Source organism: Gamsiella multidivaricata (genome assembly GCF_025024155.1).
Source record: "Gamsiella multidivaricata strain RSA 2152 chromosome Unknown BC939scaffold_22, whole genome shotgun sequence".
Taxonomy (NCBI): Eukaryota; Fungi; Mortierellomycota; class Mortierellomycetes; order Mortierellales; family Mortierellaceae; genus Gamsiella; species Gamsiella multidivaricata.
In genome coordinates, this window is record NW_026251730.1 from 113,759 (window position 1) to 130,112 (window position 16,354).

Consider the following 16,354-nt stretch of genomic DNA (forward strand, 5'->3'; position numbering starts at 1 on the left):
GCTGTCAATGTGGTTATTAGCTTCATCGTAGTCGTTCCTGCGCTCAAGGAAGACGTCTTCATCGAGACCAGGAATTGACTCAACTCTCAGATACCTCAGCGAGCTGCTGCAGAAGCTCAATATCCCAGATATCAATTTGTTGAATGCGATCCACCTCACCATGACTAATTCTTGCAGACTTGGCATGTCATCAGTGCATTTGGAACGGCTTCGTCATCTGTCCGGAGGACCAGTCTCTGAAGTACAAAAGCTCCTTCAAGATAAAAAACTCCAAGGTCGTGTTGTTCGGATGTCGCAGCGACAGGCCAAGGAGATTTCGAGGTGGAGATATTGGGTTATAAAGGAGTTATTGAGATTGTGGTTATTGTATGGTATATAACGTCTAAATAGATGTGAATGTTTGCGAAAGATGGAGAGATATTCAGGACCAATGTCAATTCGGTATTCATTGTAGATGATGTGGTACAGGTATGGAGTGAAGTAAGCATGCCAGGAAGATGGTCGCAGGGGTCGAAAGTACGGTCGTCGTCTTCGTCTGAGGCGAAGGAGAAGTGCGAAGGTGGGTCGAAGGTAGGAGTGACGCGAGCAACGGAGTGGAGGATCTCGGGGAGCTGGAGGGCTTTTTAGACAGAGCTGAACAGAGTGTGAATGAATGAGGATGAGGATGGAGATGGAGAGGATGAGCAAACAGGAAGTGTGATGGCGATGAGTCAGGGACGCATTTTCTTGGGGCATGGGCCACCGTCACCATCGATGGTTGTAATCTATCGTGACATGTAGGGCAAAGTTCCGCACAGCCCAGATCCCACGGCGGTCTGACATGGTCTGACAGGTCAAGACGCCATTAATCGCGTCCAAAAACGCGTCAGGTCTCAACACTTCCCTGGGAATCTGGCCCGTGCATCCAATGAAAAAGTGTTGTATTCGCAGTCTACTGTAAACACTCTCCCATGTTCTTATCCAACTTAATTTCTCCAGACGCCACGGTCTTGACAGAAACAACGGGTCGATGATCCCTATCCATGGGGATGACTTCAATCACTTTTACCACTCCCTTCTCATCGACGGCTGATCCAAACAGAACCATGCGTCCGTCCAGGGAGGATGTCCCCGAGGTCGGCTGAGTGTTCCAGATCAAAGTTTTCGTTCTTAAACGCACCTTGGATTCATTCCCGTAGTTGCCTCGGACAGGGCGATGTTGTGGAGGTATCGGAGCCTCCGTCGCCTTGAATTATGAAGTCTGGCACGGTGTGGTCGAATGATGATGATCCAGAACAGCTGCATCAGTAAAACTGGCTGACGTCTTGGGTATGGCATTACCAAGGAGCCTAATAACCATGTATCCGATTGGTGGTCCCTCTGAGGTAAGCGACTGGGTCAAGAAAGACCCTGGTGGGATTAGGGCCAATGCGAGAAGAATCAACTATCAAGTGAATGAAGCATAGGCCGAGTGATGATCGTTTGATGAGAAGCATATGTGTGATGCCACTGCCATTGCTGTTGCCATTCTCATTACCACTGATTTATGTATGTATACCTTTTGGTTTCCGCGTATTACGTGTTTGAATACGGACCGGAAGTATTCTTTTAAAGTTTGTGTTCTCCACGCCATGACGATTCATACACCTCTATGACGGCTATGAAAGACCAACACTTCTTTCATTCCCTCCTTGTCTTCATCACAATCAACCACAGCTACCATGGACACTCTCTCCAACCTCATTGAATCCACGGGAGTAGCCCTCAGTAATGCTGCCACTCTTCTGACAAGCCCGCTTCGGCAGCAGGACCAAGGCCTCGAGTTCATGAGGATAGACGAGACTGGGACCGGTTCCACCACAAAAACCACCCTGGACACCGACAGAAGGAAGTCGACGGTAGCCTCGACAGTACCTCCGGAAATCATCCATCTAATCGTCAACTACCTTGACAACCGCGATCTAGTCAAGGTACTAACCCTGAACTGGACATGGGCCCATATCGTCGCCGCGAAACTGTGGCAAGAGGTCCATTTCACATCCAGTGCCAATAGGGTCGTCTTCCTGATCACACGCAGTGTCCCTGCGCCGTCTGCTCTTGACTATTCAATCGATGCAAGGCTTACAGGGGCAGCAGGACCATCAAGCGGGAAAGAAGCGCTTATTAACTCGACAACATCATCGAATAACATTGAAGATCCAGCTGTTAACCGAGTATCATCCGACCAGGAACAACCTACGAATACCAGGAGGAGAAACTCGTACCCATGGCCAACCCTCCTCCCATACCACTCGATGGTCCACTCTCTTCACGTCTCGCTCTCGAACCCTGACATGATCCAGGACCTCTTGAATATGATCCCCTGCTGTACCGAACTCCAGTCCTTCAGTCTCCACTCTGTCATCCCGACTGAAGACCTGCTCCTCCGTGGCGTCGTCGCATCTGCTTATAACGACCAATTCAACCCAATGGGCTGCGATGCCCTGCCCAGGGCTCTATCATCCTCCCCGCCGACCATGACTGCAGCCCCACACGCTATTCATACCTCGGCGTCAGCAACGTCCATATCCTCGATGGCATCATCCACTCGATCCTACGCTTCAACATATACGACCATGTCGGCACCCATACCATCGTATCGCCACCCACATTCGCACAAGAACTCGCTCAGTCTCGACCCATTCAATCGCACGACAACCCCAAGGGCAACGCTACAGGAAGCTGATGACGAAACTATCATGGCCTCATCGTCATCACAGAGCGGGATGTTGCTCAGCCTTTTAGCAAATTCCTGTCCGAGGTTGTGCAAATTATGGTTCTCGGGGTTCCACCCGGTCTCGGTATTGGGTGCACCCATGGATTTGAGACCTCGGCCGCCGAAATTTGACGCGAGGGGGTTCTTTGAACACGAGCGTAAAATTCCACAGATTGAGAGAGAAAAGCAAAAGATGGAGACCCATGGATTGGATGTCGAACCACCCGTCGCAGAGGGTTCCCGCGCGGATGTTCTGATGGCAGGCAAGTCTAAGGATTGGATTGATCCGGCGCAATTGCCGCCACTTCCGCCTATCCCACCTGTACCTGGTATCAACAGAGCCGCCGCTGCAGCTGTGCCGATTGTGACAAACGCAACGAGGACGATTATTCCACCGGCTCCGGTAGTGAGCCACCACATCCAGTCCAAGATCCACTCGATCCAGTTTGTGAATTGCACGCTGCCGCCACAATATCTTCTCACCATGATCCAATACTCGCTGCCACAGCTCACATCCTTGCACTTGACGCAGTGCTGGCAAGCACAACCGCTCAACGCCATGTTTCTGAGCACATTAGGAAAGATCTGTCCGGGACTCAAGGAGATTACGCTGCATGCGACGCAGTCGCATCGGGGACTTGTCGGCTCGAAAGATGTGTTGTTCTTGTTAAAGAGTTTGGAGGATCCAGAGGCGGATGAGATGAAGGGCCGGCGCACTTACGAAAACACGATGGTGGGCTCATTAGCGGATTTCCCGCTGGGAACATTTAGTAGCGGAAAGCACGAGTATGGAAGAGCCGCTTCTGCGGCATCGTCTTTGGCGCCGTCGATCTCATCCATCACTGCGACCGTAGGATCATCATCTTCGGTGTCCCCATCAAATTCCAGCTCGGGTCCTTTATCGGCCTTGGCCACACTACCGTCTTCGGCGTCATCGAATTCGGACTGGAATACTAGCAGCGGATTGAATAATATGGATCACCAGTATCAGCAGGACCTGGGCTCGGTGGCACAGGAGACCCCTCCTCGGTCCGCCTCTGCGCTGGAATCGATTTCTGTATGGTTCACACACTCGATCCTGGACCAGGCTATCACAGCAGAGCTGGCGAGCCGTGAGCGACACCCGAAGCTGAAGAGGGTAGATTTCGGGAGCGAGAGCAGCTTTGACGTGGGGGCGGAATGTATTCGCCAGCTATCAGAGCAGAGGCCAGAATTGATCGTGTGTACTTGGGTTGGGTGCGGCGATACTGGTGACGACCGCGATGATTAGAACATAGGGTGTTTAAAGTAAAATTAAAACTAAAATCCAAGGGACATCCTTGCTTTCATCTCTTCAGCCAACCCATATCGATGCGTGTTAAACAAATGAACAAAATGATGGTGTGTTTATAGTGAGAATAAAGATTCTATGCGGATTACTTGGTTTTGAATGCTACGATGGGGTTGCTCCACCCTCTCATTTTATGATGATAATGACTCGACGTATGCAAGAGCCCTCCTCTTCACCTCCTCGACGTGTTCCTCGTCGCCATTGTCTTTCTCATAGGCGAGCCACTTCTTGAAGAAGAATTTCATCTTCTTGGACGACAACTTCAGCGATACCACACGGGCAAACAGGCGGCTACAAAAATGAAACAAAATAAAGCGGATCAATAGTGTTAGTCAGTTGAATTTACACAGCCCCACATAGAAACAAACAGAGAAGATACGTACCGAACTGCATCCTGCTCGCCGTTTCGGACCTCCATGTCGATGTATACCGACCACAGATCAACGCGCTTGGGATAATTGCTCATGACACCCTCAAAGATCGTGCGACCACGTTCTGGTTCTCCGTACTTGAACTCGAGCTGTGCGAATTTCGAGATCGTCTTGATATGCTTGCGCTTCGGCAACGACTTCAAGCTGCGTTGCAACAAGTCGCGTCCAGCCTCAATATTACCATGGTGCAGCTGGAAGTGTCCAAATCCTGTCCAGACCTTCGAGCTCTGTCCGAATTTCTTGGTCATGGTGTTGTACAGTTCCGTGGCCTGATTGATCTTGTTGGACCGCTCATAGATTTTGACAAGCTGGAGATAGATCTTCTTGGGTTCGCAGGTCTGGACAGCGTTCCTGAATACCTCCTCCAAAGTATCCGCGCTGCCAAACGTGTTCTCCAAGTTCATCAAGGCCACCCACACGTTCATCTTCTCTTGCTCCTCACGGAACGAAATCGACTTCAGTGCACGTTGACCGATTTCGCGGGCCTTCTGGATCTCGGAGAGCTGCAGCTGGAAGGCCATGTAGTTGATCCAGAGGTACGAGGAGTTGGGTGATCCGAGCAACAGACGCTCGTAGTCGGCGGCAACCTGAGGTGCTTGTGATTGGAGATCCTCGGTTTCGTCCGTGACTACTGCAGCGGCCTGCTTCTTCGCCTTCTTCTTCTTGCTGGAGGAGCGCTCGTCATCCTCAGGGTCAGATTCAGAGTCTGAGCCGGCGCTCTTGTTATCATCATCCTCCGCATCATCCTTACCACCCCAGTTGAATCCAGAAGAAACGGGTAGAGGCGTTGCCTCGGCCATTTCAACATCACTATCATCGCCATCGACTTCCTTATGTCCTTCCTCATCCGAGTCCTCGTCTTTGTCAGAGTCGTCGTCGTCATGTCCTGCAAAGATGTTGTCGACCTCCTCGTCATCCTCATCCTCCTCACCATCCTCGTCAATATCAGAGTCACCCTCGCCCATATCAATCTCAACATCGCTGATACCTTCTATCTCCTCATCTGAATCCGCCGCCTCCATCTCCTCATCCTCGTCGGACTCTTCCGCTTCAGCGTCACCCTCCTCAAAGTACGACGACTTGAGACCGAAAGAAATGCGCTTCTTCTCAGGATCAATATCCAAAATCTTGGCCTTGACAGGGTCGCCGACCGAGTACAACTTGGACACATCAGGAACATGGTTCTCCGAGATCTCCGAGATATGGCAAAGACCACTAACAGCGCTGTTGTCGATCTTGATGAACACACCGATATCCTTGACGGCTTTAATCGTTCCCTTGACCTTCTGTCCCTTTGTGAAATCCGCCAATACCTGAACAGCCTTCACAGTGGGATCGATCTGGCTGGCCTTGAGGGTCAGCTCGATCTGGTTATGGTCCGCATTCACGCTCAAAACCTTCGCCTTGACAAGCTGGCCGACCGTGAACTGTGACTTCCAGTCCTTGACGTAGTCATCTGAGATCTCCGCAATCTTGACACGCCCACTCAGCTTATGGTTCAGGGCCACGAAAAGACCCTTATCCGCCACGTTGCTGACGAAACCTTGCATGATACCACCAGACGCGAGGTCTGAAACGGTCTTGACCTCAGGATCGTTGACAACGGTATGCTGCTCGGGCGCGAGGCGTGAGGCGCGAAGCGACAGGTCAATCTTCTTATTGCTGCTATCCACATGGAGGACATAAACTTTGACCATTTGACCCTTCTTGAAGTCTTTCATCAATGTTTCGGAGTTGGCATAGCTGTCTGAAATGTTGGAGAGATGAACGCGGCCAAAGACCTTTCCGCCAAGATGGATATCGAGACCCATGTGCTGCGAACCGGCAACACGGCCCATGGTGATGACGCCCTCCTTGATGTCCTCAAACTTCTCGACAGTATTTCCAGCCTTCCTGTTCTCTTTTGCAGTGCCGTTGCGAGCGTTCGAGGAAGCAACGGCGTTCTGTTCGATCACAAGGATAACACGCTCGGCGGTTTGGCCTTTGGCTTGAGTCTTGGGAGCGTAGGCGACAACGGTCTTGATCTTCTCTCCAACCTTGTAGCCGATGAATCGGTCCTTGCGGTTGTTGAACGAACGGATGGCAGCGAAAGCGATAATGTTGTTAAGCTGAGGGACCGTCAACACAAGGTAGTCATCCTTGACGAGCTCAATTACGGCCTCCACGGCCTCCTGCGACTTTTGGAGAGCAGCAAGGCTAGCCAGTTCCTTGGACTGGTTGGCGGTCAAGGTCTTGCCAGCCTTCGCCTCCTTGGTTTCTTCAGCAGTGATAAGCGAGTCCTTCAGGGTGAAGTCAACGGCCTCCTTCTCAAAGTCAACATCCAACACTTTGCCGACTAGCTTCAGTCCAGTCTTGCCCTTGGCGCCCTTGGTGTGCTCTACAGCGACGACGCCAGTGTTGCTGTTGGCGCCATAGGCGACAGTCCACTGATCGGCTTCCATCTTCTTGACCTCGACCATCGTGCGTGCGCCAACCGAAAGCGCAGAGTCGTTCTTCTTGGCGAGACGCTCGAGCTGCTTGAAATATGACGCCAAGAACTCGCCCTGGAAGAGAATCGAATCTGAAGAGGCATTGACTTGCGAAGGTTTCAAGGTCACTTCGATCTTTCCATCCTCTACATCGATCTTGGTCACTTTTGCCAAGACCGACTGGCCTTTGACGAACTCAACATCTGACCTATCCGACAGCGCATTTCTGAATGCCAACGCAATAATGCCATTACTGAACTCTACAAAGACACCAAACTTGGCGACCTGGCGGACAAAGGCGGGGTAGATTTCGTCCTGCTTCAGTTCAGAGCGCTCAGTGATCAGTTTTTTCTGCTTGGCTGCCAAGACCAAGAGGGGCTTCTTGCTCACAAAGACAGTGCCACGGGATTCGTCCTTGTTGATGACGACCAAGTCCGACAGAATCATACCCTCCTTTAGACTGTTAAAAATGCGCTGGGGCTGCTCGCCGAGATGATCAGAGATGTGTGTGATGTGGAGAACGGCCTTGGTCTCAGAGGGCTTGAGAGTGAGGTGGACAAGATCCTTCTTGACGGTAACAATCTTGCCCTTCTGGATTGAGCCAACTGCCACGGAGGTCATATCGACATCAGACGATTTCTATTATATGTTGTCAATGCCATATTAGTTGTCCGTCCTTGACAGAACAAGAGTGCATTGAATGATTTAAAGCAAGATTGTTTACCTTGAAGGAAACCTTCATACGCTGTTCATCTGCGTCAACCTCCAAAATCCTGCAGGTCTTGACCTGACCAGGCTGGAAGATATCGAGATTGGTGACATGAGCCTCCTGGAGCTCCGAGATATGCGCAAACGCCTTGACGTTGTTGTAAAACTGAACAATGCATCCGTGAGCATTGGTCTTCGAGATCACGCCATCTGCAAAGGTGCCGAGCTCGACGCCCTCCAGCGATGTGATGATGGGCAGCTTGCTGTTAATCAAATGGTCCTTGCAAGTCAAAATGATCTTGCCATTGCTGGCGTCCGTTGAGAGAACCCTGCACTTGACAACCTTGCCCTCCTTAAACTTCTCATCGACGTGTTTCTTGGTGCTGTTGGTAACTACGGAGTCGACACAGTGCACAAGAGGGACAAACCCCTTGATACCCTTGGAAAGGCTGACAACTACTCCCTTATCGCTGACCTTAGTAACCGTACCCTTCACCACCGATCCAATCTCAATGTCCTCCACACGAAGGAAAGGTTGGTCCAAGACTGAACCCTGGAAGCTGAGCTGAAAGAGTCCGTCCACAGGGTCATATCCGAGCACAATACCGCGATGTGTCGAGTCCACGCGGTACTTTCCCGTGGCAGTAATTGTCGCCAAATGCTCATCCGCCACTCGTGAAATATGGACGTATCCAGGAATATCGATTCCCTCAATCTCGCACAGGAGACCGTGGCGTGGGTCGATGCGCTTCACAGTGACAGTTTCAAATGCGCGACCGACGGGCACGGCGTTTCCGGGGTAGATCTTTGATCCGATCTCTGTCTCTGTAGTGTTAGGCTGAGTCAAGCCCATGACATGTTTGGCGGTTGAGAGTCCAATCCTGGTAGGGTGGCTGGCCAAGTCTACATACAAAATTCTGGCGCGGATCTTGCTGTTGACTGTGAATGCCTCCTCAAGTTGTTTTTTGGAGGTGATGATACCAGCGGCGGTGTGGAAATAGTCAATAGTGGCGTCGAAGTGACCCATGAACTTGCACAGCACGCCAACATCCTGAATCTCTGTAACGTGGGCCTCGATCACATCACCAGGCATGACAGATGCAATCTCTGAGAAGGAAAAATTGTCGCCAATCTATTCAGTCGAGACAGGTCACATTAGCGTTGGTGAACGTTTTGGGAAGTCGGAAACCAGGCTGATACACGGATCACGAACAAAATACGTACAATTGCCCTAGACACCTTCAAGGAATCGACGGTCAACTGAACAGTCTTCTTGTTACCCTCAACCAAAAGGACGTTGAAGGCGAGAACTTGGCCGACAGCCAAGGGCTTGTTGTTGTTCTTGATACGCTGATACATTTTTGCCTCTGAATTTTTGAGAAATCCGTGCATGCCGTGGATTCCCAGCGACACGATGTACCCATGGTCCTCCACGCTCTGAATCGCACCTGAAATGAGCTGTGTACATAAACAGCGGCAGAGACAGCTTAACATTAGTATATACGTCATATCTAACGATAGCTCTGTGTGCTAAAAAATGAATTTCCATAAACGCTTCGTACCGTTCCAGCAGCAAGATCAACGGGCTTAACCCCGGCATTTGCAATGAATGGCTTCATGCTCAAGAAGACCTTGCGTCTGTGTTTATCGCTCCCAGATGCTGCTGCACCGCCCGAAGCGCCCTGTTGTAATCCAATAATGACACACTGAACCCATTGACCAACAAAGAAGAGCTCCTTCAAGTTGGGAAGGCTGTCCCCGGCTTCCTGGATTAATTCGTCCGAGATCTCTGAAATGTTGACATATCCGGTAAGGTTGTTGGGAAGAGAAATGACTAGCTCGGGCAGATTATCGCGTCCAGTGGTGATGTTGCTGATGCATCCAAAAACCTTGGTACCCTCCGTGAGACGCTATATCAAGATTCGATTCATGAGAACAAAAGGTGGCAGTTAGGACCGGATTATCGTGATAGGCTGGCGCAATATTTTGTATTGAACGGTTGATAGCATTCATGACTCACTTTGAAGGAGAGAATATCGGCCTTGAGTTTCTTGTCATCAAAGGTGTTCTCAAAGTTAGCTGTGCTGTTGAGGGTCTTTTTGGTGGGCTTGCGTTTCTTCTTGGCAGGCTCCGATCCAGACGCAGTCGAACTCTTTACCCCGGGTTCCTTTGAGCGCAAAAACGATATAAGTAAATAGGTTACAAGGAATGAGTTGCATGGCTCTTTCAGTACCGCCTTGTTGGCATTTGATATCTCCTTGACTATTGTTTGAGGGACTTACTGAGAAAAGCGAGTTGTCAGCCTGGTGGGCGATTTCTTTGAACTCGAGCGGCGTAAGGCCGGTTGCTCCACCACGAGGAAAGTCCTCTTCCTCCTTTTGCTTTCTCTTTGTTACAGGTGCCTTGAACTCTTTTGATGACATATTGTTGAAGTAGTATGATATAACGATGCTGAGATATGGTAGGTTGAATGGGTGGGTTGTGATATGCAAAAGTGAATATGGTGGAAAAAAGGAAGAAAAGTTACAGTTCTGTCGGATAGCTGTCGATGGAGGATATCGAGAATAGCCGCAGAGACCGATGGAGAGAGAGAGGTGGAGGAGAGTGGGGGGAGGAAGAAGGGGGAAAAGCAGCGAGGACGCTTCATTTTTCTTTTTTTTTTTTTGCGTGGCGCATGTTTACATTCGAATATATATTGTGACTGTTGATTCCACACTTCCCCTGTACTCTCGTCGCAGCGCGTTCAGAAGCACAGCTCTATCAGAATGGCTGGCCGAAACATACGATATGTCAGTGAGACTATCTGAATACCTGGATATGGTGGAGAAAACTCGTACATTGTATGGTAAGAATAAACACAATTATTACCAAATGAATACACAGCCTTCTTGGATTCTCAATCTGCCTTGACTGATAATGCTTCGAAGTAGCCAAACTCTGGAGTCTTCATCGATCACTCATACAAATATGCGAGTTGTTTTTAAGGGCATGGTTATATTCAAACGTTTGCCGCGGACGCGATTTCAAGGTTGCTTGCACTGTTGTCGAAGTTCTATTTTTTTCAAGTGATCTGCCCCTGCTGCACAGACTCGAAGGAAATAAATTGGAGGCACATGGTGGACCAATGGGAACGCCCTTTGGCCATTACGGTGACGTGTTCCCGCACGTTGGAGAAAACTGCTTCCACCTCATCATCCTTCTTTGTTCTTTTCCCCCCACAACAACAATCTGTCAACAGAAACAACTCCATCCGTTTTCTCATTCAGCCTCACCTTTATCGTCTTATCCTTCTCAGCTGAAGGTACGCTTATCAGCTCAGCTCATTGTAACATCCCAACACCACTTTCGCTTTGAATCGAGCTCACATACACGTTCGTTGGAGACGCCACTACACAGCCCTCGTTTTCCTTGTCTATTTTACTGTCATCAAACTGTTGCCACCAACTTTTCCGCTGCTCTTTATGCATCACTACTCATTCCACAATTCAAAAAGCTTCTTTATTTTATTCTTGCCACCGTTTTTATTTTTCAGCAAATGCACTTTGTGGATACTCTTGGGTGCTACCGTGGAATATGCGGCTGTATTTCGCGTATTTGTTTGCATATTCATGTCTCTGAGTTGTCCCGAGGTGCAGTAGGGTTGCTTTGTTATGCGATTGTGCAAATGCATCAAACAAAAGCGCCTCGGCTGTCAATGGTGTAGGAATCAAAGTGCACCCCCTGTCATCCCATCCTTGGTGCTGTAGTTCAATAGGTTGACATCTACATCATCGCTTCGTTCCCAATGGACCTTGTTCACTGTCTTCCCCATACACATATACCCCTCGTTCTCATTCAGCTGGATCCGAGATATTTTTAACTCATCACCCATGTTCAATCGGTCATGCTGAATGACGATCAGGTGATCTGTTGCGCTCTCTCTTTCACCCCCCTCTTTCTCCCTACTGACACTTCCCCCTCCATGCCCTCCCCATTATCCATTATCCGCACTTTTGGCCTTCTTTCATTCCCTTGGAACTCTCGTATGTATATTATGACCATGTTCTGGGGACATTCTTCATGGACATCTGCCTTACATGGTAGATCAGAGTGCATATGTTTCAGATATAGCACTCAATTGATGCCTTCCCGTTGGAAAGAGGGAATGTGTGCTTTGGCATGCTCTGCCACATTAAATTGAATGACATTATGGCATTATGTCGGCGCTATTTGGCGCTCCAAACGTGATCTCAGCCCTTCGATCTCGATTACTATCAATCAAACAAAGCGATATAGAGATACATATGCTCTTGAAGCTGCTACTTACTCTTCTGGAAGAGGAGAGAAGGAAGCATGAGTTCCACGGCTTCTTGCCAATACCAATATAATTGTCAATTGGATGCTTATTTTTGAGCATTTGTATCTCTGCAATTGGGAGTGGGATGGACGGGACGGGACTGACCTGTGGGCTTTGGATGCGTGGGGCGGGTGGTTTTGTTCCTTTGTACTGCTTTGCTTCACTTGCGCGTCTCCTTTTTTTCTGCTTTCCTTTTTCTTTTTGCCCTCTTCGTCCTTTTCTTCATCCTTTTGTCATCTCCCTTTCCTTTTCATCATTATTTCAACTAATCATCCCTGCTCGGTTCCCTTGTTCCCTCTCTTTCTCTCACTCACTCATTCACTCGCTCTTCGCTCCTCACATTTCATTTTTTACTAATCATCATTTTGGCCTGCACGTCCGTGCTACCCCTCAAACAATAGCAGTGCAGTAACTGAGCAGCGTCAAATCCGTCCGTCAGCTCATACATTCCATCCTGCGCCCTACCCTCTAACGTCTGATTCGATGACCATGGAACTGCGAGTGGGCAACAAGTACAGAATCGGCCGCAAAATCGGCTCTGGCTCCTTTGGCGACATCTACCTTGGTAAGCAAATCTTGATCGCATCTTGCGCTTTCATTACTTTTCATCAGTTGTCTTTTTTGTCGATATACCTCATTCTTGGCAACGTGCTGCCTTTCTGGGCCCATTTTGTGCTCCTATCCCCAGCACTACCGAAGCCTTCATTTTTCGACTTATCTGCCCACTTGATTGATATGCAGGTTTTAATGAAGCCCTCATGGCTCATTATAGCTCAAAATTATAAACCCCCAAAGAGTCCCCTACTGTGTCATATGTCCGACACCTGGCTCCCATATTTCTTCAACCAATTTATCAAAGAATGGGTAATGGCTGTGTGGAGCCTGGACTCACACCATGAGACATGAAGCTCGGAATAGTGCGGTATCATCGTGGAAACAGTCAGAGCATGGGAACAAGAGCGTATGGGTGTCTGTGGCGGGGCTCGGTGGTCAATGTTTCGCTCTCGATTGCGCTCTTTTTTTTTTTCTTAATTTTTTTTCGAGCTATTACGCTGAACGAAAGATACCTCCTGAACGCAAAAAACCAACCATACTCCTCTCTGCCTTCTCTGCCTTCTCTGCCACTTTTTCACTTTTTTTTTTTTTTTTTTTTTTTTGTTGCGCATGACACTCAAAAACAGCAGCACACGCCTCCTGGCTCTCACTATTGCTTCTTTTTTCATGATCTCGATTGTGCCCATTTCTTTTGGAGCATCATTGGGCTGCCCTTTGTATGTCTCACTAGGATTTGCTAATTGCCAACCTCGATGCATACTATTGTCGCTGGACTAATGAAAATTGGCGTGCGCCTTACTAACCTTGTCGGGTATACTCTTGTGGTTTTTTCTTTTCTTTTCCAGGCACGAGTATTGTCAATGGCGAAGAAGTGGCTATCAAACTGGAGTCCATCAAAGCAAAGCATCCACAGCTGGAATATGAGGCACGAGTATACAAGACGTTGGCAGGCGGAATCGGCATCCCCTTTATTCGCTGGTTTGGAACGGAATGCGACTACAATGCCATGGTCATGGATCTCCTCGGACCAAGTTTGGAGGACCTATTCAACTTCTGCAGCAGAAAGTTCTCTCTGAAGACAGTTCTTTTGCTGGCGGATCAACTGGTATGTGCTATCTTATCTTGTCTTGTCCATCTGCTCTTTTCCTCGTCTTCCTCATTGCGCCGCTCCACTCCTGCCGCACTGCAATCCCTTTTGTCTCCGCCTTTTCTTTTATTTTTTATTCAGCCCATGAGGGCAGTTTGAACAGTGTTGGATTTCCCAGCCCCTTTGTTTCAGTCACGGTAACTAACCAAGGTTTTTGGTTGTGTCCGTGTCTCAACATCATTTTAGATTTCACGCATCGAATACATCCATTCCAAGAACTTTATTCACCGTGACATCAAACCCGACAACTTCTTGATGGGTATTGGCAAGCGTGGAAACCAGGTGTATGTCATCGACTTTGGGCTGGCCAAAAAGTACCGCGACCCCAAGAGCCACCTGCACATTCCTTACAGAGAGAACAAGAACCTGACGGGAACAGCCCGTTATGCCAGTATCAATACCCATCTGGGAGTTGGTATGTAACCGTGCCAAATCATATTGAGTTCAATGGGTGTTGAATCTACCATTACAATGCAATTGAACAACAACTCACTACTGCACTCTTTGCATTGGAAAATAGAACAATCACGTCGAGATGATTTGGAGTCGTTGTCATACGTGATGATGTACTTTTGCAGAGGATCACTTCCATGGCAGGGACTGAAGGCGGCGACTAAGAAACAAAAGTACGACCGTATCATGGAGAAGAAGATGACGACATCAACGGACATACTCTGCCGCGGTTTCCCTCAAGAGTTTGCCATCTACCTGAACTATGTCCGCTCGCTCCGCTTTGACGACAAGCCTGACTACTCGTACTTACGCAAGCTGTTCCGCGACCTCTTTGTTCGCGAGGGTTTCCAATATGACTATGTCTTTGACTGGACCATCTACAAATACGTACGTACCATGAAGCAGTATGATCGATCTATGGCTCTATCTATGTGTTTGCCGATGGCCACTATCTCATCCTTATTTATATATCAATTTTCTTTAATCATTGAAATAGGAGAAAGAAAGCACCCGTAGCCAGCAGATGGCCATGCAGCAGCCTCAGGTTCAGCAGCAGCCACTACCACCACAACAGGACGAGGTAAACGACATGTCAATTGTGACTTCTTGAAACGGAACTCAGTTGATGTATTTTATTTTCCTTATATGGCTCTTGTTTTTCATACGTGGTCCATGTTTACTTGTCTAATCAATCAATCAATCAATCAATAGCAGAAATACCAGCAGTACTACCAGCAGCCGGTGAGGACAGTGAGGAACGAACAGCCGATGATGCAGCCGATGGGGGCGCACGTAGAGCCTCGTCGCCGCCTGCAAGTGCCGCCTCCGAACCAATCGATGCCTCAGGGACAGGACCAGGGCAACGATCCACGCGTAAATCCTTCAGACCGAATGTAAGCTTCTCGCAAGTGCTGTCTTTTTTTCACTTTGCCATTGGCGCTTTTTGGGCAATGGAAGAAATCAGTTTTATTCTCAGGACAACGCCAACTTGACATAACAACGTAAACAACAATAATTGGAGCGGACTGCCTAAAGAAGAAACAACCTCGTTAAGTCCGCGTAGCCGAGGAGGGACGAGAATGAATACAAGATCAACGGAGCAACAGGAGCAGCACTTTCACATTGCACCAGTAACTAGTGTGAAATCGTGATAGTGCTATTAAGGGCTCCTCCTATTGAGTCTACCAACGACTCGTTTGGCTCATTGGCAAGCAACAACGACTCGACCGATATGTGCACCAACACCTATACAAACATACAGTTGCCTACCAACCAACAGACTAGGCATTTTACGGACAAAGATTGACCTTGAACACAGCGCAGCTTCGTTTGACTTGATTCCTTTTTTCCTCGAATTTTCGCTCTGAAAAATGCACTGTTTACTGGTTGTACTTACATGCTTAACCTTTTTGTTCGCATACGATTTGGCTTTGTTAGGTATCAACCCTGAGTTGACGGATGACGGACAGGGACTATCTTTTTGTTTTTGGTACCGACGATAATTCTTAGGCAGCGGACTTCTTCCTGTTTATGGTGGTTTTCATGAGTAGAAGGCAACGAAGATCGCCGTAATAGGGTCAAGGATGGCAGCGTACTCAGACAAGCACACAAACACAAACACAAACATACAGACAAACGCAAACCCTTTCTTTTTTCCTTTCGACAACTTTATTAAGAGAAAGAGAAAGAGAAAGAGAAAAAGAAGGTGGAAGAATAATGGCAGAAAACACATTTACTCAATTATAAAAAAAAAAAATCAGCCCATCAGGCTATTCAACGAAGAGCAATAACAACATCAGCTTTGGTCTTTGCTGCGATCGATGCGATGCTTGGGCCGATAAGGATATGAAGGATGAAGGAGCGAGCAATCGAAAGGAGCCCTTTGGTCAACGATGTCTATGCGTATAACAAGCTTTGTCTACTGTTGCTGTTTGTAAGGCATACAGATTGATAATATGGGCCATTGAAATTGAAAGGGAAGAAATTAGAAAACTAGAATCCAGTTTAATCTGATACAGAATGATAGACGAAGAGGGTTATCTATCGCTAAATGAAATCGGTCAAGTAGGGTCAATATCTTTAATACCCTGATTGTGAGTGCGTGCATAAGTGCGTTTGTGTAGGGACAGGATGTGTGCAGGAGGGTATGTCGCATGGCATGGCTCTTATGGCTTTGCATGGGGTTGGTGTGA

The 16,354-nt window shown here is 48.4% G+C and overlaps 4 protein-coding genes across 4 annotated transcripts; 2 read left to right on the top strand and 2 right to left on the bottom strand.

Annotated features, from left to right (window-relative positions):
- Positions 1–35: 35 nt before the first annotated feature.
- On the bottom strand, positions 36–942 carry BC939DRAFT_115398 (uncharacterized protein). Its single transcript, XM_051549954.1, has one exon. The coding sequence runs from the start codon at positions 733–735 to the stop codon at positions 256–258; it is 480 nt and encodes a 159-aa protein (XP_051413653.1). The 5' UTR covers positions 736–942; the 3' UTR covers positions 36–255.
- On the top strand, positions 842–4,004 carry BC939DRAFT_491817 (uncharacterized protein; the record flags this gene model as incomplete). Its single annotated transcript, XM_051559503.1, has 2 exons — positions 842–1,364; positions 1,647–4,004. Exons 1-2 carry the CDS (start codon positions 1,311–1,313, stop codon positions 4,002–4,004), a joined length of 2,412 nt encoding a protein of 803 aa, XP_051413654.1. The 5' UTR covers positions 842–1,310.
- Positions 4,005–4,118: 114 nt separating this feature from the next.
- On the bottom strand, positions 4,119–10,292 carry BC939DRAFT_447073 (uncharacterized protein). The gene is made up of 7 exons (XM_051555044.1): positions 9,954–10,292; positions 9,692–9,838; positions 9,234–9,581; positions 8,896–9,129; positions 7,688–8,803; positions 4,448–7,602; positions 4,119–4,355 (listed from the first exon to the last, which is right to left on the bottom strand). Exons 1-7 carry the CDS (start codon positions 10,092–10,094, stop codon positions 4,196–4,198), a joined length of 5,301 nt encoding a protein of 1,766 aa, XP_051413655.1. The 5' UTR covers positions 10,095–10,292; the 3' UTR covers positions 4,119–4,195.
- A 1,920-nt stretch (positions 10,293–12,212) lies between these two features.
- Positions 12,213–15,832, top strand: BC939DRAFT_447079 (kinase-like domain-containing protein). Its single transcript, XM_051555045.1, has 7 exons — positions 12,213–12,572; positions 13,408–13,667; positions 13,896–14,124; positions 14,230–14,549; positions 14,659–14,742; positions 14,874–15,055; positions 15,600–15,832. The coding sequence occupies exons 1-7, from the start codon at positions 12,491–12,493 to the stop codon at positions 15,610–15,612; spliced, it is 1,170 nt and encodes a 389-aa protein (XP_051413656.1). The 5' UTR covers positions 12,213–12,490; the 3' UTR covers positions 15,613–15,832.
- The last annotated feature ends 522 nt before the right edge of the window (positions 15,833–16,354 follow it).

What these genes read in the sequence shown, in the direction of transcription:
- BC939DRAFT_115398 (XM_051549954.1), bottom strand. Translation starts at nt 735, where the DNA reads ATGCCCCAAGAAAATGCGTCCCTGACTCATCGCCATCACACTTCCTGT.
- BC939DRAFT_447079 (XM_051555045.1), top strand. Translation starts at nt 12,491, where the DNA reads ATGACCATGGAACTGCGAGTGGGCAACAAGTACAGAATCGGCCGCAAA. An exon ending in CTTTGGCGACATCTACCTTG is followed by an intron (nt 12,573 to 13,407) that starts GTAAGCAAATCT and finishes TTTCTTTTCCAG; the next exon opens with GCACGAGTATTGTCAATGGC. An exon ending in CAATACCCATCTGGGAGTTG is followed by an intron (nt 14,125 to 14,229) that starts GTATGTAACCGT and finishes ATTGGAAAATAG; the next exon opens with AACAATCACGTCGAGATGAT.
- BC939DRAFT_447073 (XM_051555044.1), bottom strand. Translation starts at nt 10,094, where the DNA reads ATGTCATCAAAAGAGTTCAAGGCACCTGTAACAAAGAGAAAGCAAAAG. An exon ending in CCGATATTCTCTCCTTCAAA is followed by an intron (nt 9,582 to 9,691) that starts GTGAGTCATGAA and finishes ATCTTGATATAG; the next exon opens with CGTCTCACGGAGGGTACCAA. An exon ending in GGCGAGCAGGATGCAGTTCG is followed by an intron (nt 4,356 to 4,447) that starts GTACGTATCTTC and finishes TCATTTTTGTAG; the next exon opens with CCGCCTGTTTGCCCGTGTGG.